The sequence below is a fragment of the Cyphellophora attinorum genome, assembly GCF_001299255.1.
Source record: "Cyphellophora attinorum strain CBS 131958 chromosome Unknown Contig12, whole genome shotgun sequence".
Lineage (NCBI taxonomy): Eukaryota > Fungi > Ascomycota > Eurotiomycetes > Chaetothyriales > Cyphellophoraceae > Cyphellophora > Cyphellophora attinorum.
In genome coordinates, this window is record NW_017253240.1 from 792537 (window position 1) to 812302 (window position 19766).

The following is a 19766-nucleotide window of genomic DNA, read 5'->3' on the forward strand; positions in this document are numbered from 1 at the left end:
CATGGCAATTTACGCGATTACTTGTTACCGAGAACGGAGACAGAGAAGACTTGTCGCTTAGCGGGTCCGTTGCGAAATTGATCTGCGAACCTGGCCGAAGTACATCCTACGATCGTATACCAATGTTGCGAGTCCATGACTGACTCTCCTTGAGTCATGCGATTATTGGAAGATTACGAAGTCGCGACTTCCAGGACAGAGTCGCATTTGGGGTTATAGGCTTGGCGTTGCCCCCTGCCCCTGTAGAGCTTCCTTCACCTTAATCCCAATCTAACAATCCGTCCCAGTTGCGAGCTCACTTCGAGCGTCTAGTTGGCACGTGTGTTAGGTCACGGAAAGCAGCGTACAGCCAGCCGCTGATACTATGATATCCAACAAGCACGAGATTGAGCCTCCCAGACTGGGCGCAACGCCCATACGACAGAGCCGCTGCATCAGCTTCGGTGCTGACCCGAGCATCTCCGTGCCACAAACAAACGTCCAACATTGAGTGAAACTCCATCGAACACTATGAGTCGCAGACTTGCTGCATCGTCTACGACAATAATCAATGCTTTGCAACGAGTATTCCTACTGATACTCGAACTCGCAATTCCGCGTTGTCGCATCTAGCGTTCGGAATGCCGTACACCTCACTGGTTCTGTCGACAAAGATCGTCGGTCGTGTTATGCATAGCTCAGCCACAGGTGCTACCGCAAGGCCAACAAAGTTCTTACTGTGCATCTCGATCTCAGGCACATGGCCCTGCTTACCCGCTGCCTGCAGGGTAACGGCAAACTCCCACTCGCTGCTTGCCCTAGGGCCGCCTGCTATGTGGACTAAGAATAAAACCTATGCTTTCTACTGTTCCTGTAAGCGGAAGGTAGCTGACCTTAACGAGCCAGGTGCCAGCAGCCACCACACGAGAATGGATCCATTATTCAGTCCGTACCTAATAGAGCGTTGCCGTCTCACTTACCAGCTGTTGGTCTCTGTTCATGAAACTGATAACACTTCTGACAGGGGTAGCTTTCGAAAAACTGCGAGAGTGTTGCTGAATTGATTCTACCTTCACTGCCACCCGCATGTCATAAGACTTACAGCATGACGACGATGGATCCTTTCAATCGTGTCCGTGGTGGTGGCCACTCGAAGTCTATCAGGTTTTTGCGGAGAGGCACTGCATACACCAAGTCCCCGCTTGGCTCACCACCACTCGTGGCATCACCACTTGGGATCGAACACCCGCCTACGACTTTTGAGACGTCTCTCGACCACCTGATCACACTACCGCGTCGAATCAATGAGCCACTGGTCTCGTTTCTGCTGAGATCGATTTTCAAGTTTCCGCTCATCTTTCACGCGATACAAAGCTCAGTCACGTCACTATGCGTAGACCAGGAGATGGACGAGTTCATGGGCACCTTCGGACGCGATGAGGGCGAGGCGCTGGTATTTGTGGCATTCATCTATGCCATGGGTCAGGACATCCGAAGACAGCATGGAATAGACGCACCAGATCAATTACCGCACGACATCACGTTTCGAGAAGCTGTGGGAATCATGCACCTTGCCGAGTTGTTTGACTTGGACAGCCTGCGGAAGGCAACTCGGGCCGCCTTCAAGGAGATCTTCAAAAGCCCAATCCCGCAGTCGGAATACGCGTGGACATTCGGCCGAGGGTCAAGGATAACGGGAGCCTTGTGCTCCCAGCCAGAAGTGCCAGTGAAGATCGACCTCGTTGACCACTTCACGCACCAATGGGATGATGAGCGGACGCCTGAAGAAGAGAAGCTCTTCATGACACTTGGTCAGGAGAATGTCGAATTCTATATGCTAGTCAAGAGCTTCTGCTTGGGCCATGTCAATGAAGAGGGAGTGAACGACATGTAAGTCAACTCGAGCTCCTTACCACGCAAAATTCGAATACTGATGTCCCCGCAGATCACCAAGATTTCTCGAGAAATGGATGAAAGCCGTGCGGCACAAGGCTGTCGTTCGGCGGCACGATGATGTTGGCTGAATTGTATACCCTTTCTTCGAGTCTGAGGTGACTCGACTGCGACGGCAACATCTGATGAATTGTTCAATCGGCCTCAAAGCCCACGAGACGACCTTCTGTATCAATACAAACCCATCAAATAGTGATAATATAATCAAAGATCGGAACGGCCAAAGGTCGCCGTCAGCCCTTTGCTGTCGATCCCCGATGATATCCGAGACAGTTCGCCCCCGTTTCCAGGTCCTTTTGCCTCCCCATCCATTCCAAGCCCTACGCCTCCCATCCGCCAAGCCGCGACTTCGCCTCCATTCCCCAAGACCAAGTCCAGGCCAATCGATAGCCCCTAAAAACCTTCTCTCGGCCTCCATCATCTTGCATCTCGTTGCATCGGAACTGTTCAATCCACCTGTCCTTCCCGTCGCATGCCAAAGAAATTCTTGCACCCTTCGATAAGCAATCACACCGCGTCCATTTTCGAGATCTCAAGTGCCCGATCATACAATCGCGACTCCAACGCTGACAACGAACTACAGTAAAACAGAGCCGCCAATAGCCACCGTACGAAACACTCACGCGACCTCACGCGACCACGCTCACAACACCATCCGTTCTGTCGTTCCTTGCCCCAGAACATAATCCAAGATGCCCAAAATAACAACCTGGCTCTCCTCAACCCTCCACGCCTTCCTCACCGCCCTGCCGCAGAACGGCTACCATAACATCTCGCGCGTCGTGCAGCCGCAGATGCGTTGTATTAGTGAGAGCATCCTAGCCAGCAAGAGTGGCGCGAGTAGTGCAGCGACGGTGCAGCGCACAAAAGCTGGAATTGACCTGCAGGGCTTGCGGGCGAAGAGGGTCGCGAAGACCGCGGCAGGGAGCAGTGAGGAAAGTGCGAGATGAGAGGATATGCGGCTCAGGGGATATGTCTGAATTCTGGGTGGGACGACGACACGTGGTGCAGGGCCCGCGGCGACGCGCAATCTAAAGTGGTCGCACGAGGATGCATGCGCACTGATGTCCCGTGGCAGTAGGTGTCTCTTCCTGCTTTGCTGAGAGGGCTGGACATGCGACATACAACGACTGTGACGCTCAGCAACCAGGAGTGCGGAACGCGTTTGCTGAGATGCCGGGCACCACTGGTATCACGACTGGTCACCCTATGAGTGCCCACGGCCCGTCACACTTTTAGTAGAGCACATCAGCTCTACCAAGTCGTGCACGACAAGCAAATCAGACCATTATTACGCCGGACATTTACGACATCCACGTGAACCTCCGCCAAAACCCGTGGGTCAGACTCAGAGTGGCCTCGTTGAAGCGTTCAAGGCTTCAAAGATCGCTGTGCTCCGCCATGGTCGCTGGTCACTACTGACACGGCAAGGACAGCAGATGGACGCTGCGGCAGCGTGGATCCGGTGTGGTCCATCAACATTTTGGCCGCTCAATACATGGCACGGCCGCTTTGCTCATCAGCCGCAATTGACATCAGGAATCCCTGCATCGAGCAGGTGATTGCCATGAGCATTGTATGGGACGCAGATCAGAAATTAGCAGTGCCAACTGCGCCTTCCGGGGTCGCCTGGGACGCCCATCAGGTCTGGTACTCATGGCCTTAGGCTATCACATATTGCAATAGCCCAACAGAATTGTTCTGGTGGCGAGACAGTGGGAAAGGAATAGCAATGATTCCCAACAGCGACGGCGATGTCATGGACGAGAGGACTTGCCTGCCATTATCTGTGAGGGGTGGTGAGGTAGCTTATGTGATCGAGATAACGAGCACATTCCGACGAAGAAGTGGACGTCGAATCCTGTATTGTGTTGAGGACGGGCATGGGCGAACCGCAGGACAATTTGACTCTGGAAAGCCCTCAAGTTCGAGTTGCACCAATCTCATAGGACTTTTGGCGGCACCTGAACGAAGATTAGCATTGCCCTGGTATCAGCGTGAGAGAACCGACCGCTTCAAAACTTGCATTCTCTGTCTGAGCCGTACTGACAGATTTCGTCAAATTGCTCTCCCATACGCAGTCGCTGGTATGTGGCATGCACCAATAGGGCACACAACACCGACTCAACCTTCAGTCTGACTTCCATCGAGCCTACTCCCTCGAGTCCGTACAACTGGCGACATGTCAAGCATGCTCTTTTCGACCTCTACTCGGCTCACACAGCGGCTTTGTGCCAACACATGCTGAACAGACACTCATACAGGCTGCATCAACAGACGACTTATGACCATGAGAGGAGATGACCTGTTTGGACATACGTCGCGGCCTCCCCTCAGTCAAAGTGTCAGGGACACAGAGACCATCATCGGGTGCGTGCAACGGACAACTCGTACTGGGAGCAGTGGGCTATGTCGGGTCAGGTAGTTCTGCGGAGGTTTTGAGAACGATGGCTGGGTCAGACTTTCGGCGAGAGGGGACGCGGCCCTATGGCGTGCTTTGCTCGGCTTTGTTCTGCTGCAGGGTATGGTATGGTATTGCTTCAGAGCTTCTCGAACACGACCGACCGGGACTTGGAACATGGTGAGGGCATTCGTCCGACGTGGGAGGGTGTTTGAGAAGATACGAGTACAAGAAAGCTTTACAGACGACGCTGTGTAATGTGGGTTGCGGATGACGAGACAAGCGACACAGAATGACAGGAAGATGTGGCATGAAAAATGAGAATTGAGCAGGAACTATGGTCATCATGATGTAACCGACAAGAGCAGGAGCATAAGCATAACTTCGGCAGGAACGGCTTCCAGCCAGGCAAGAGCACCAAAATTTGAGGAAGGAGCTGCCGTTTCCATTACCAGATGCATTTCTCTGAGTACATGTTGGACAAGTGCTACATAGGATGAACCAGTCGCCTCCCTCCGACCCCGATGACTTCGGTGAGGTGCGTGCCGACTAGTGCTTGTCGGGAAACAGCGTTGCTCACAGACAGCAGACTACCTCCTGAGGACCTGGGGAAAGAATGTTTGATGACGTTGTTGATAAGTGTAGAGCAGCAGGAGTGTATTTGGAAGAGTCTTGCGATATTGTTGACTGCCAAGTCTGATCATATGGGACGTGTTGCGACCGGCTTGCTACTGCGTGAAGCTGACAAGCTTGTAGAGGTACAGTGTTGACAGTATCGATTCCTGGGCTCTGGATTGCAGGCTCGGACGAATATATGTATCTCCGCCGAACCCATTCGGTCACTGTTTCTTGGCACTTACCTACTTGCAACACTTGACTTCAGTCCTCCCCCCTCCATTATTCATGATCACCTGCTACAGTCTCTCGAAGTAACGCCACACTGACCACAGTACACCCACCCTTGCCTGCAATGGCTTCACCATCGACCCTCCAAACTCTTCCCCCAGAGCTCCGCGCCCAGATCTTTCACGCCCTCTTCACCAGGGCCCGAGCCGGCCTGCGTCCAGTACCGAACATCTCCTTCTCTGTTTCCAACAAATTCTCAGGACCATGCGAAGTCTGCTCTGATACCACTTACCAGCACCACCCAGGTCTGGCATACCTCGTCTCTCCGCTCCTCGTCTCCCGCCAATTCCATGTCGAGGCCTTACCGATTTTGTACGAGCACTTGGTGCTGAGTCTAGACGACCCGCTGGCGGCGAATATGCTACTGAACCAGAGCCAATGGGGCTTCAGCGCGCTGAGTGAGCGAGTGAGATGGGTAGAGGTGGTGTGGCACCTGGAAACTCCTGATGTGCAGACGCAGCGAGAGGGAATGAGGGGCTTAGTAGATGGTCTGAGGCGTGCGAGAGGGTCCACGGATGGGAAGGGCTCGGAACCGCTCAATTCACTGAGGGGACTGTATGTGGAAATGCATATGGATGCGCCGGGAAGTTATGGTGAGTTTCTGCGTTTTTTCTTACTTCTTCTTTGTGACCCAGAGAGCGGCCTCGGTGCCAATCAGGAACGCTACCTTACCATTTCTGTCGTACCACAGAAGCCACCGCATGTTGGCGGTGCATGTCGGCGCTGCGTACTGGCAAACCACGTTCAGTGTAGATCAATCGTTTTCGCGTTGCGCTCGCTCCGTTAACGCAGACATCGACTACCTTTGAGCTACTCGACCGGTGCCTGTCGGCCGAAGAGTACGACAGGACAAAGCTTCTTGTCACGCGCTGCCTTTCTCTCCCCTTCCAAGAACATGAGCAGTATTTCACAGTTCACCATTAGCCAGCACAAAGCTAATCGATCCCTCCTACCGATAGATCTCCTCACCCCAGGCATACACTACATGTCTCCCTTCGTCGCCGATCCCGCGAACAGCGCCAGCACCACCACAAGCCCTCAAACAGACATGATTCACCCTCAAAACTCAAAACCTATCTTCCCAAGTCCAGGAATCACCCTCTCCCTTGCCTACCAAAAATCCTACACCATGTTCTCCTCCCCTCTGCTCGGCGACATCACCACCGCCGACCTCAAAGACGAGCACGAACTCTGCCTACGCGAGTTGCTTTCCGATCCTGCATTTATCCAAGCCGTCCTCCGCAGTCGGACAATCAGCCTCGGGGCCGAAGCTTCTGAAGCTCCTAGGCGCTTAGTAAGGGCCGTCGACGACGGAGCGGGAACAGCAGCGGAAGAAGCTGAGCAAGAGCAGACGATAGCGTTGCTGCTAATCGCAAGGAAGCATGAGAGGAGTTGGATGCGGGGTTTGGCGAAGAGGAGGCTGGCGGAAATGGAGGATGGGGAGGAGAAGGAGCGGGTGAGGCGGGCGATGGGGGCGTTTCTGGACGGGGAGGAGGGTGGGTGGTGGTGATTGCATACGGTGGTCATTCTAGCCTACGCCGAGCAGGTGGGATAGAGTGCAGAGATGGAATCCTTAGGTGGAGGTCGATCCACGGGCTTCTCTTATAAGGAATACTTGGGGAGATCGTACATCGGGACGACGGAGGACTATCCCAGTCAACCGGTCTGACGAAAGACCAACTCGAACTTCGAGCCTTGCCAGGATATAAATGTGGCTTCATGTGAATCTTCCACCTTCTCAACTTTTAGTGTCGCAGTTCCCCTGTGACAACGATTCGATTTGATGGTTTCGTGTAGGCTGGCCTTGAAGGCAGTCTTTGCACACCACGGAGCCTAGACTGCACAGCTGACGTCGGTCTGAACTTAACCACTAATAAAGCTTCTGATGAAGTAGGATTTAACTCACCAAAACCATGGCACGATCACGAACGCGTGCTCCTCTGACGTCTTCACCAGATTTGCGTAGCGAAGACATATAGTTCAGCTTCTGGGAGCAGAATGCAGACCGAACAAAAGTTGATTATTCACACGCTCTCAAGCCACCTCCAGTAGTTCTACCCAGGATATCGCCACGTACAACCAAAATGCCACTCGGTCACCACCACGACACGCCTGCAACGCAGACCGCAGTTGACGCAAATGGCAACCCCGTGGTAGTCGAGAAGATGAGCACCTGGAAGCCATCAAAGCTCGAGAGCAGCAAATCAAGGCTGACGAGAAGTTGTATGTGCTCACTCCTGCCATCTTGGCACCGAAGTCGGCGCAATGTCGCTCCCCCAATCTTCCTTCGAGCTGACAGAACTTCGTGATGCTCAGGAACAAGGCAGAAAAGAAAGAAGCCAAGAAAGAGGCGAAAGAGGAGAGGAAGGAAGCCAAGCATGAGTACAAGGAGGCCAAGAAGCATGTATGTCGTCCATCCATCTCAATGTCTTTGCTTTCGCCAGGTACTGATGGCATCGTAGGAAAAAGAAGCCAAGAAGATCTAGCCTCAACACAGAACCAGTCCAGCAGCGCGATGAATGCCATAAGTGAGAAACGTTCGTATCAGAAATCCGTCCATGACGACAAGAATCACCGCCATGTTCCAGTGTGCCATTCCTGCCACCTACAACTGCCGGCTGTTTCTCAGCTTTGTGGAGTGAAGCTATATGAAATCGCAACAGAACTGTTCCTAACATCACCTGCGTGGGCGAGTACTTAGGATTGGCCGTACCCAAATGTGGCATCACTTGCAAACCTCGTCGAGCATCGCACTAGACCGACCTTGTCGTTCAGGTCTTCAAGACAGCGAAAAGTCTGAGCTGTTGAAAGTGGATGGAGCAACCTTGACCGATTCGCATTCATTGTGACCGTCTGCTGGATTGGCGTTTTCGAAACACGATCTTTTGTTACTGGGCAGCCATTCCTGCTGCGGTGCGTCTGAACGGACGCATCTGACGCAAAGGAATAGGCGATGCTATCCTGAGGAGTATGACTGACAGCACGCGGTCTCGCGGTTGATATCGTCACTCATTGAAAGCAGATCCATTGAGAGACGACAAAAGCGGAATGTAGCTGTTATGGAAGCTCAAGCTCATGGGGAGCCACTGAGGATCTTCGTGCGCCAACCCGCCAGCAGCAGTCTTTTGCGCGTTCCCGCTCGGGGAGCGCTTGCGAGCATTCTTGACACATTTGGAGGATTGACACATGGTGAACGACTTAGGCCCCGCCGTGAATGACTACTACTTGGTCATATTTAATGCTCGCAATGAGCACGATGAATTGATCACTGTTGGCCTTGACACACGTCTTATGCATCATGATAGAGCTGCCGACTGGCCCGCTTGCGATTCGGTTTGGTCTTTACCCGGTAATGCTGCTGGGTTAATAGTCTTCTAGACCTGTGGAAGGTAATATGTGCTAGATCTATTTCGCTGCGCTCGTGATGGTCGTTCATCATGCAGGAACAGCCTGGCCTGACGACAGAAGTGCCGCCAGGTCACTGGACAAAGGAATAGCAGCAGCCGTGTAATGATACGTCTCAGCAGTACCGATGAGCACACCCACGCTATCTGCAGTCACGCGTACGAAAAGAAAACTGCAAGCGCCTGCCTCAGGCCGAAAACGATGTGGTGTAGTATGGTGCTCATCACGCGTCTGGTCCGCATGAGATGTCCGCAATGCGTTGCCTTGCAGTGCCCAGATCATGGGTGGCTGTCCAGATTCACACCCACAGTCCACGTGCGATCGAACAAGCAAGCAGCGCGGCACGCCCATCGCGTGACGTGTCCCATGCCCGCTATTGGGACGCTGCTCAGATCGAAGAAGAGGTGAGCCGTGAGACTTTTGCCTGGGCATGCGGAGAAATGTCGTCAACCGTTTTTCTTGCGCATCGCTTTGGACTGCTGCAGGCTGCGACGCGGGAGGGCTCTTCCCGCGCCTTAGTGGTGGCCACTACTGCAACCAAGAGGATGGAATGTGTGAATGCTACGAATACCTGTGACCGAGTATCATGCCTCGCATGTTCAGGCGTGACTGGGAATCATTGGGAAGCTGTGGCGAAGGCATGACGTAGCATGGTGCACCGCCTCGCAACTTGACAAAGCGGTCGGCTTGGCACATTGCTCACGAGGGGCATGTTGCGATGCCGCGGCATCGCCGTCTCGGGCCCGGGGGAGTTGCATTTCCTTGTGGCCTTGATGAGCCGCGTGTTGCCGGTTGCAGCACGGGGCTGTATCGGCTTGTTACGGCCGCCACTGTAGATCAGCGCCGAGTTGCCTCATGGCAAGAATGTCGGCGGTACGGTACTTGTCGGTACGCCTTCGAGCGACTCGTTGATCAAACAACGAGTACGCTTGGCGAGCAGAATTGCAGTGCTACGGTGGATCGGTTGTGCCTGATCTTTGCTCGGGATCAGGGGAGATCTGCAGCCGCTGTTTGGTCGATCAGGGTTATGGTTTCGGTTCTGCTTGCCCAGCACTGAGGTTCTGAGAAGTTCGCAGAGACACGATAGATCACAATTCCACTGCAGCTGTTACCGTCGCGTTCAGTAGATCGGTCGCAGGTCCAGGACTGCTGCCACAGGTGCTTGATGTACCGGAAGAATCCTTGATGCGACGGCAATTGTGAAAGCAGCGAGGCAGGCTTCAAGTGCCAGAGGGCTCTACCATGATACGTGAGGACACCACACAATGAGTGAAGCGCTTGGTCAATCCCTGCGACACGGAGCATTTGTGCAAGCCGCCCGTTCAACGCATTCCCGACGCGCGGACGGCAGTTGAGCAGCGAATTGGACGCGACATGGAGTCGAATCCCCCTGAAGATGATCTGAAACGTGTCTCGTAGATCAAGCCTTGGAAGGTCAATCTGATCAAAGTTCTACAACGACTCGTTCGATTCGATGAGCTTGCTTTCTCTGAGCCCTTTGCTCGCAACTTGCAGCAAGGCATGCGAAACTGGTCAGGCAACTGAAGCATACTCTCTTGGAGGAACTGCAGGCTTCCGGTTTGACGGAGATTGAAGTATGAAGCCCGCCAAGGGCGACCATCATGCTTTCCACGCAGGATGATGTGTAGCACAGGTAACGGAACTGTTTAACGCAGAATGCTGTGTTGAAATGCTTCGGTAGGCTGGCAGTTATTCGCTTCCGTTGCGATCAAAATGCGGAGGTACGACTCTACGTTGGCAAGCTCGAGGCAAGTTCATTGTAGGTCAACATCGCCTACACAAGCGTCTCCAGTCTCGGAGATGTGCAGACCAGGTTTTGCAACCAGTCCTTGCCTTAGTGCGTGGCTCCCAATGTATACTCACTTTCGATGACAGGCAGTGCGATGGCGTAGACCAGTGCCGCTGCGAAGTATCTTGGGAGAACTGTCCAGAGAAGCCTGCACGGAGGAGGACAAGCACAGTGGTGATATTCAGGGGCTGGGAGTGTATTATATGATGTTGATGGTTGTCGCTATTCCCCAGATTTTGGTTTGAACATAGGGTTTGAAGGGGGGCGCCACGAACGGGACTTTTTCGCCGTTGGCGCCGACGTTTGTATCGACAAGCTCGCTAGAACCTGAAATTCTGGTCACTGGTTATCGATTATGATTCCAGCCGAGAAAGACGCGATCGATCTTCGCGTGTCGTTGCAACGCCATTGACGTATGCTGGGACCCTCATGAGCGATCTTGAACGCACTCAGGAAACGACACGTCGACTGACGCGTCCTGTTGCAGGGCAGTACATCGCACGTGAGTCCTGCTCACTTCAAAACCCGACCATAGCCCCCCTCACCTAATGTGTAATACAATAGTCAATGTACCTGTGGCGATACGCATTCCAAAACAGACGCTGTGTTGTTGCTGGTGGCGGTTGAGTTGTTCAGATGAGGAGGTGAAAACCTGTCTGGGGTTGTGTAAGTGGTCGGCGAACGGTGTTGACAACCACCGACTTGCCGACCCCAAGTTGAATTCGCAATTCATCTTGCTTGCACCAGTATCAAATCATCGCGGCCTACGAGTCGTCAAACAAAGCCACTTTCCCTGACGTTGTCATGAATATTGCGATCGCAAGCAGTTCGCCAGCTTGCATGCCACCGTGGCGAATCGACTGGCATTCGACCTGTGCGTGTGTTGTGAGCGAGTTAGAGCGAAGTGCCAAGATTTGTGGCCGGTGTCGCCTATCGAGCCACAGTGCTCGCACATCCAGTGTGGCTTTCTATATACTGCAAGCCATCAATAATCAATCTACACACTTTGAGCAGAGAAAGGGAGCGACTGCGACATGAAGGTGGTCCTACATATTATTGAAGACTATACAGAACAAGAGCCCACGTTGATTAATGTTATGCTTTTAGAGGCAGAAAGTCAATCCAGCGTGTCGGGTTTGGGGCAGCAGGTATAGACGAGGGGGTTTCCGATCTCTCTGAGGTATGGAAGTTCCGATGGCACCTTCTTCACCATGCCCGCGACTGGGACGGAAAGTCGGACCATGAATATTTGGACAATTCCACACAGTTTTTGACGGTGTTGTTGATCGAGGCCTACGATCAGCGTGCTTGCGCGGAGATATGCTCGGTTCCACGAGTTTTGACTGCTGTCGAGCCTGTCTGCCAACACAACATGTGCACCCTGAGGCATTGTGCTATCGTGAAGATGGAACGGGTCGAGATCACAGAGATCAGAAGTTCGACCGTCAGGCTATGCTTCACCCACCCCTTCATAAAAATCTCGTCCTTCAGTGCAGTGGCTGCATAGTGCCTTGTTACGAGCTCTGCCAGTCTAGGCTATGCTGGGTCAAGGGCTGCTGCAACAGCAAGCGCCCAAATGAGAGTTTTGACCCAGCCAGCGACAAAAGGGCCACCATGTGGGCAGGGATGTTGCAGATGCAAAAGACTGTCTGGGATGCCTGGGCTCGGGTCAGCAGGGGCAGTGGCCATGTGGATCGCGGCGTCTGCATCCTCCGTGTAACGTGAGCGGCAGAGGCTGGCTCGCATCAGGTGAGTTCGAAGAATGCTCATACAGCGGCTTTACTGGTCAAGCCCGTCGCCACCATCTCGGCTCCCCCTAAGACTTACGAGTTAGCCAAGCCCATCTGGCTTTTGGCTATTACGACAGCCTGTGGCGGTCCTGGTTTCTTACCTGTAATTCGGAAACAGCATCAGCGCTCACCACGCGAGTTTACCCACTTCACCCATCCATCCCTCATATATTCTCTCACCACCCTCCGCAATTGCATATCCTTCGTCATAACATAACCACAGCCTTACACAACCGATATTCTGGATTTCTCGACATTTCCTATCGATTAATCGCCCTTACATATTCGTCGCCAACAATCAATTCTCGTATTCATTGGGTCTCGAACAAAGATCCGTGCTCACTGGCAGGAAGTCATCGAACGGGCTCGACCAGAGCCGTCTTTGTACACCCAACAAACAAAGCAACAAGCATATAACAATGACGGAAGTCTCCTCACCACAGCCGGCCCACGTGCCTCATCATCCTCAAGTCGGTGCGATGGCTGCTGCTCTACGGTCCAGACTAGAACAACTCCCGCAGTTGAACATCTCAGTCCACCCTCCTACCCCAGGACAGAGGAGGCATCGACGGGACCCATCAGATGACATATCGTCAGCCGCATCATCACATTCAACGAGATCCTTCGGATCGCGAAGATCGACTCTCTCCAACCACACCGACGCAACAGACATGACCCTCACCCCTCTTCGGTCGAGAACGGGGACACTATATCAGACTGAGACTGTGGTCCCATCAGCGTCTCAGCATGTGCCTTGTAAACCACCCTTACGCGTAGTACTAGGTACTGCCTCGGTGGGCTCGCACTTGTCACCGTTGGCAAAGATCACAACAGCGGAAGACCTGCAGAAGTTCGTCAACACGTTCCGGTCGAGAGGGTACCTGGACATCGACACAGCTCGCGCATACCCTGTTGGACGAGGCGGTACTTGTGAAAAGCTGCTCGGAGAGAAAGCTTTACGACTATCAAAGTGGGCCAACGTTTCCACAAAGGTCTCATCCTTCATGCCAGGTTCTCACAAAGCGAAGAACATCAAGCTCAGTATAGATCGATCATTGGAGGCACTCGATGCTGACTCCGTGGACGTCATGTACCTGCATGCTCCAGACAGAGCAACGCCATTCAAGGACACTTGCAAGGCTATGCACGAAGCTTTCCTCGAAGGCAAGTTCGAGCGCTTCGGTCTCTCAAACTACGCCGTTGAGGAGGTTGAGGAGATCCTCAAGATCTGCGAGGAGAACTGCTACGTGAAGCCTTCGGTCTATCAAGGCCAATACAACCCCATCTGCCGAGGTGCTGAGGAGCGGTTGTTCACTGTCCTACGTGACAACAATATCGCTTTCTACGCATACAGTCCATCTGCATGTGGATTCTTCTCGAGTAAGGTCACTAAGGCTTCGGCAAAGGACAAAGAGTCTCGTTGGAACGTCGCCTCGCCCCTCGGCGCTAAGTACTCGGGCGACTACTTCCACGACCCTCTTTTCGCGGCCGCCGAGATCGTGCGACAACAAGCCCGTTGCTTTGGCATCTCGGGACATGCTGCCGCCCTTCGATGGACTACATGGCATTCTGAGCTTGGTGCCGAGTATGGTGACTCGGTCATCATCGGTGCTTCCAAGCATTCTCAACTTGCTGAGAACCTCGACATCCTCGAACAGGGACCCCTCCCACAACCTCTGGTGGACACCATCAATGGCGTTTGGGAAGATGTCAAGACCTTCGAGAAGGGTCCTCGCTTCTCATTCGTGTAATTTACAGTAACATTTAAGTTCTGTACATCACCGACCTTCACAGCATATTTTTGGCTTGTCAAACATTCTGACACGCCCCGATCACATACCTATGCATTCACGAACCTATGGGGGACAACATCACATCTCTACGGAATAAAAATTGATTCTATTCGGCTCGGACCATTTCTCAAGTGCTGAGTATGGCTTCCAGATTGCAGCAACTTTCGGATACCACAAGCTTGGAGTGAGGGAGTTTTTACGACTACAAAGTCTGACGTACTATGAAATGACCTCCTGATGAGGTAGCCACGATGGCACTGGCGCAAAGCGCTTGCACCAAAAGCACGCTTTGGCAGCAACGAAGGCGCGTCTGTCGCAAATCACATAGAAAACAATCTATCGTTCGCCCTTCGAATAACACATCTCTATCCACATGCTCGTTTTGTTACCCTTTTTTCATCATTTACCTTTTGCAGTGGCTTCTAACTTCTACAGGGCGAGGCAGGTCCCTCATTCCTTCAGAACCCTCGTTTCAGGCCTTCCACCGCCCCATCGCGCCACACATGCAATTATGCAGCCCAGCCAAACGGCAAACACCCGTTCTACGTGGTACGCTGCCGTCGCAGGGGTGCTTGTATTGCACAAGCAATTGGACTTACGGCCGCGGGCCCTATCGATCCTTCGTCGACGCCTCCGGCCACTGTACCGGCATGACGCACAGGCGATCAGGGTCTGCTACAGCACCTTCGCCGTTCATGAAGCTTTTATCCTGTACCAGCGGTCTCACTGAAGCTTTTGATTAGGGAGTGGAATCATTAGAGCACTTGCGAAACGGTTGCTGAACTGCGACATGGGATAAAGCGGAAGGCTTGTTACTTGGCAGATAGACGAAAGCGTTACCTCGTTTGCTTCCGCCTGTCGATCACAGACGTGCCAGGCTTGCTACCCATGCCACCACTGCGTGCATCCATCGCGGAGTGAAGGAATAGCATGGAAGCTCGCAACGCCATACACGCCTGGGGAATTGACTGTACGCACGTAAAAGGCGGTGCGATATTCACAACTACGACTGATCTCCGTCGAAATGGTGTTGATCTCCACGACCTGGTACACGGTGTACCGCAACCTGGCACGGCTCTTTCACGGAATGGGACATTCCTTGTCGTTATTGATGATTGCCTGGATGCGACTAGCGGCCGTCCATATTCCACTGCCAGCAACGCTGTCAAGTTACCGGTCACCTGCTGGACCATGGTTTGCCTGCTTTACGGACTTCGACCAGAGACTCTCTAGCCTGGAGCTCGTAGCTGAATTCGCGAAGTCAGCTTATGCTGACTCGTCTTGAAGACGATAATCCCATTAAACTGTACATTCTCTCTCGTCTAGGACTGGATAGCGTACGGATCTGGTCAGCGACACACAGGCGACATCCACAGCGAGCGCTAGTATTCGGATATGAGCTCGAGGAACTTGTGCATCACTTCGTGCTATTTCTCATCGAAGCGATGAGCAGCGCTACTAGCGCATACAACAATCACGTCTTCCTCAACACTCTCGCGTCTTCATCAGGAAACACACCAGAACGGAAGGACATCGGCTTCTCTACATGGCAGTACTAATAGCGCTGTCTTTAGCCCTGGTCGCGCTCGTAAACGACTCGTATGAGCTCCAAAACGGCCTGCAAGCAGAATCGTCTAGCATTAATCGATTTCAGCATTAGCATTTCCGCTCCAATGGATCTGAAGGCATGAATTGCAATCTATAGAGCCATACACTGCGTCCTTGTTGGTGTCCCGGAAATGGAGTGAGCGCACGTCTCTCTAACAGGCAACAAATACACTTTCTCGTGTACCTGTCAGCATCAGGTTCGCCGAAGCCCAACCTTCGGGCCTTGCAGCAGCGATCAAAATCATCGCGCTTACATGATCACGACAGTCTATTATTACTATGTCGCAAATCATTGTCAAATCACTCGAACGAAAACACCGCACAGCATTGATGCGCAAATCCGATTTTCCTGCAAGCGAACTGGTATCGATACCAACGCTGATCTTCAAGTCTGGAAGCCCCCCATCGTACTCTAGGGGCTCGGCAAAAGCGAAGAACTGCGGCCACTTTGTATCTGGAATAGTTCTCGAACGTTTGAGTTTTCTCGCTTGGAGGCATCACTCATCGTTCCTTCTCATCAGTCATTGGGGGCCAGAAGTACCTGAGCTTTATTAAACATCTGACATGCGAAATCATTTTACCTGCCGTCGATGCGAGGCGATGATGCCGACGCTGATCTTCCCCTTCGGTACGAGTTGCGCTGGGCTCTCACAGGTACAACTCGATAATTTGGGATGTGGCTAAGTAAGCTACCATTGATCGTGGCTGCTTACACGGAGAACAACGCACGGCGATGACACCTTGTTCTATATTCAAACGTCCGTCCGATGACAAGTCAACAAGTCAACGATACCTGACGATACCACGCTGGCCGTGGGGTACAACAATGCAATATTGCAACGCTTGAGGCCCGACAGTACTTCTCGCAAGTTGTCGATGCTGATACAAAATAGGATCCATCGTTCCGGGATGTCGGGACTTCGGCTTCGCGGAAATACAACTCCCAATATTGGCCAACAACACTATTCCCATGCTGCACGCGAGTCAGCATTCGTGACAGACTGCATTGGGCTCTCCAGAGTGATCTCCACGGTGTGATGCAGAAGGCGTCGATCCAGGCGCTGAGCTGCTCTAATGAGGGCGGTTCTTCGCGCCTCCTGCTCACAATTCGGGACGTACTGTGATCCTGGTGATCAACCATGCTGCAATATTCGACATGAACTCCCTCTGCTGTGCGTGAAGGATCACCGAATGCGATCGTGCCGTCCAGATACCCGACTTCGCCCCAGATCTCGGGTCGAGGCTAATGATCTGCCTTCGACCATTAAGTCAGGCCTTCTCCAAACGACGCCAAGGATGGAAGTGCAACAAAACGGCCCGGAAATGAGAGCTTCTAGGCTTCATAGCATCAAAGTGTTGGATCCGACTCTAGATCCTCAGGCCTCGCGTTGGCCATGGCTGTGTTGTACGAGCAAGGGGCTGGCCCCCGCGACAGCCACAAGAGTACAACAGGCGGGATGGACGGGAACGAGTTGTACCGCATGGCAGATTAACGACTTTTGTAAGTGGCCTGGTAAGCGACGACTAGGCTTGCACGTGCTTCTCGCGTGCTACGGCGTGGACGCACTGCGCAGGGGCTGAGGTAGGCTCCATTGTGATTCTGACCGGCCTGCTTGGGGGTTTGCATTCAGTCGGCGCGACTATCAGCATCTTGTGCTGCGAAAGCATAGGCTTTTGAAGGGGCTCGCGGCCAACTCGACGCCGTGTGGTCTCCTCATCATTGGGGCTGCTCTGCTGGTTGACAGGACGCTTGCATCCTCAACCGTACTGCACTCAACGTGATTTCGAATCAGACTGAGACAACTGCCACCCCCGCCCCAACATTCTAACTTGAGCTGCATACAGAAATGCTACAACAGTTGCAACGAATGCAGGGACAGCACATTGTGCTTCCTGATCCTTGTCCCGTTTTGTGCCTTCATCAGGACGGCCAATCACTATGCCCACAAGCATGTCACTGATCGCAAGACCTTGTCTCGCGGATGAGTGCAGTCGTGGTCGCAATGTGAACATCGCTGGCAACGATGAATTGTTGTTGAGGAGCGATGGAGAGTAAGTCTTCGGACACGATGTGCAACAGTGCGACGAATTTTATGGATGGCCGTTGCACACCCGAGGGCAGATCTGCTCGCCGTGTGCGGGCTCAGCGGAGGCCGTTTCGTCATGCTCGATTCTTATTGTAACGTGCAATTGTGTTTAGCTTCGCATTGAATGTTCTCCCCGGTGCCTCTTCAAAAGTGCTCTACCTCAAACCCAGACTCACAGGAGAGAGCGTCCTCTACAACCGCGTCCACGCCTTGCTGAGTGCACGAGACTGAAGCACGCGCCGTACAAGACACCAACCCATTGGGCAGGGCAGTCTGCTCTACGATGTCGAGCTTCGGATCGACGGTCTTTGTGCACGCGTCAGGTCAGCCAGCTCTGCGGTCAATCACGTCAAATACGTGGAAGACAAGTCACCAGCCCAGCAATGCCCAAGAGAAGGATTCACATGGAATAACGTCAACGAGCAGCTGGTGTTGTGGACTCGATCGCTTCTGGACAGTCTCAGAAGCTGGAAAACACGGAAAGCAGGAAGGTCCTGGGCCTGCGGTCACTACAAAGAATGAGCAGGACATGTTGTCAATGTTGAGATCTGGGACGCGGAAGGCATTCGAACGGCTAGCTAGGATTATGGGAGAGTTGCGAGAAGGACGGCGGCATCGTGACGAGTCTAAGGAAGGCGACGGCGGCATTCGGTTGAGTACACCGAATACCACGGCTGCGCCAGATAATAGGGGCTGGTATGAGTTGCTGGAGAGAGGGAAGCAGCATAATTTGTTGGATGATAAGGGGCTTGAGGACGAACGCCTGGTGTAAAGCTCAGAGGCATGAGCATAGAGACAGATGCCGTCGGGGCAGGTATACCTACGAGCAGTGGCATCGATCTGACTATGGCGTGGTCTTCTTCGCTCATCAAAGGCATGGCAGTAAACAGACAACGTTAGGCTGGACAGACCTCAACGACTGTTGTCGGCGTGTAAGCTCCGTCACCCCGTTGTGGCTGAAATTTGACTTGCGACGTACACCATCATCTGTTGGACAAAGCTCTTGTTTGCCCTTTTGGCTTTCGCGAGGAGAGTCTACCGCAGTGCTGGGTCTTTGACAGCTTCATGGTGGGTGACCAAGTGGTGGGCGTCTATCGCAGCCGGGACTTCGATCACACGGTGGATTAACTATCCCAGCCTCACGCCTTGTAGCCGAATTCATCAGGCTTGACGCCCCTGGCTGCCCTATATGGCGATAGATGGACGCCTTTTCAGCCGCTAATTTGTAGCGTAGACGTTCATTATTATTGATGCTAACGACCGGGAGTTCAATACCCGCTGTCAACAGCTGGCATGTGGCTGAGGAGAGGCGTCTTTGTTGATGCTCTGGTAATAAATCGTTGTATTGTGCGTTACGCTCAGCTCGCCGGGAGTGATTGGTAAGTTGGCAACTCGTGGCTGCCACGCATGCACAGTGTGCATCAAACACGCATGCGTCCCGTGCTTGGAAAAGCAACCAAGAATGTGCACTGATGATTTTGATTCGGTATAGGCTTGTAGTGGCTGCCGTTGATGGGCGAAAGATCTCGATCTGCCAGAAGTAAAACAGCTTGAAGCTGAAAGCCGATGCATGAGGCGCGAGAGGGGCTACCCAATTGATGGTTGGTAAGGCGCTAGCGCCAAAGTCAAAGGCTCGATTCGGGAGGACGACGCAAGGTTTCGTGTTCTTTCGCTCTGAGACTTTGAGGCTTTCACGTGGCTGGTGGGTAATACGGTGTGGCCGAGCTGGAGCCGCGGGGGCTTTTCTGAGCACAAAGCTCGAGCCTTATGGACGTATCAGTCTATCAAGGTTTGGTCGTTTGGGACTTTTGTTCACGAGAAGCTGCTCCTGGAAGTGGAGGCGACTAAATGGTCTGAAGCCGATGAGTCCGTCCTTAGCGGTTTAGGCGCGGAAATACCAGAGCAACAGCTGCTCTTCGATCTGTGGACTTCGATCAATTGTCCGGCTATCTAAGACAACCATCAATCGCCCAGGTGAGGAGGCCAGCCCTTCTGTGCAACGGTCGTGAGCACGGCACAGTCAGGAGCGTCGGA

The 19766-nt window shown here is 53.0% G+C and overlaps 4 protein-coding genes across 4 annotated transcripts; all 4 read left to right on the forward strand.

Moving 5' to 3' along the window:
- Window positions 1-1084: 1084 nt before the first annotated feature.
- Window positions 1085-2003, forward strand: AB675_7773 (uncharacterized protein; the record flags this gene model as incomplete). The annotated part of the gene is made up of 2 exons (XM_018148165.1): window positions 1085-1869; window positions 1925-2003. 2 exons carry the CDS (start codon window positions 1085-1087, stop codon window positions 2001-2003), a joined length of 864 nt encoding a protein of 287 aa, XP_018000243.1.
- A 3300-nt stretch (window positions 2004-5303) lies between these two features.
- AB675_7774 (uncharacterized protein) lies at window positions 5304-6749 on the forward strand (the record flags this gene model as incomplete). The annotated part of the gene is made up of 2 exons (XM_018148166.1): window positions 5304-5832; window positions 6199-6749. The coding sequence occupies 2 exons, from the start codon at window positions 5304-5306 to the stop codon at window positions 6747-6749; spliced, it is 1080 nt and encodes a 359-aa protein (XP_018000523.1).
- A 798-nt stretch (window positions 6750-7547) lies between these two features.
- AB675_7775 (uncharacterized protein) lies at window positions 7548-7725 on the forward strand (the record flags this gene model as incomplete). The annotated part of the gene is made up of 2 exons (XM_018148167.1): window positions 7548-7643; window positions 7702-7725. 2 exons carry the CDS (start codon window positions 7548-7550, stop codon window positions 7723-7725), a joined length of 120 nt encoding a protein of 39 aa, XP_018000193.1.
- A 4938-nt stretch (window positions 7726-12663) lies between these two features.
- Window positions 12664-13995, forward strand: AB675_7776 (Aflatoxin B1 aldehyde member 3; the record flags this gene model as incomplete). The annotated part of the gene is made up of 1 exon (XM_018148168.1): window positions 12664-13995. The coding sequence occupies one exon, from the start codon at window positions 12664-12666 to the stop codon at window positions 13993-13995; it is 1332 nt and encodes a 443-aa protein (XP_018000383.1).
- Window positions 13996-19766: the final 5771 nt, after the last annotated feature.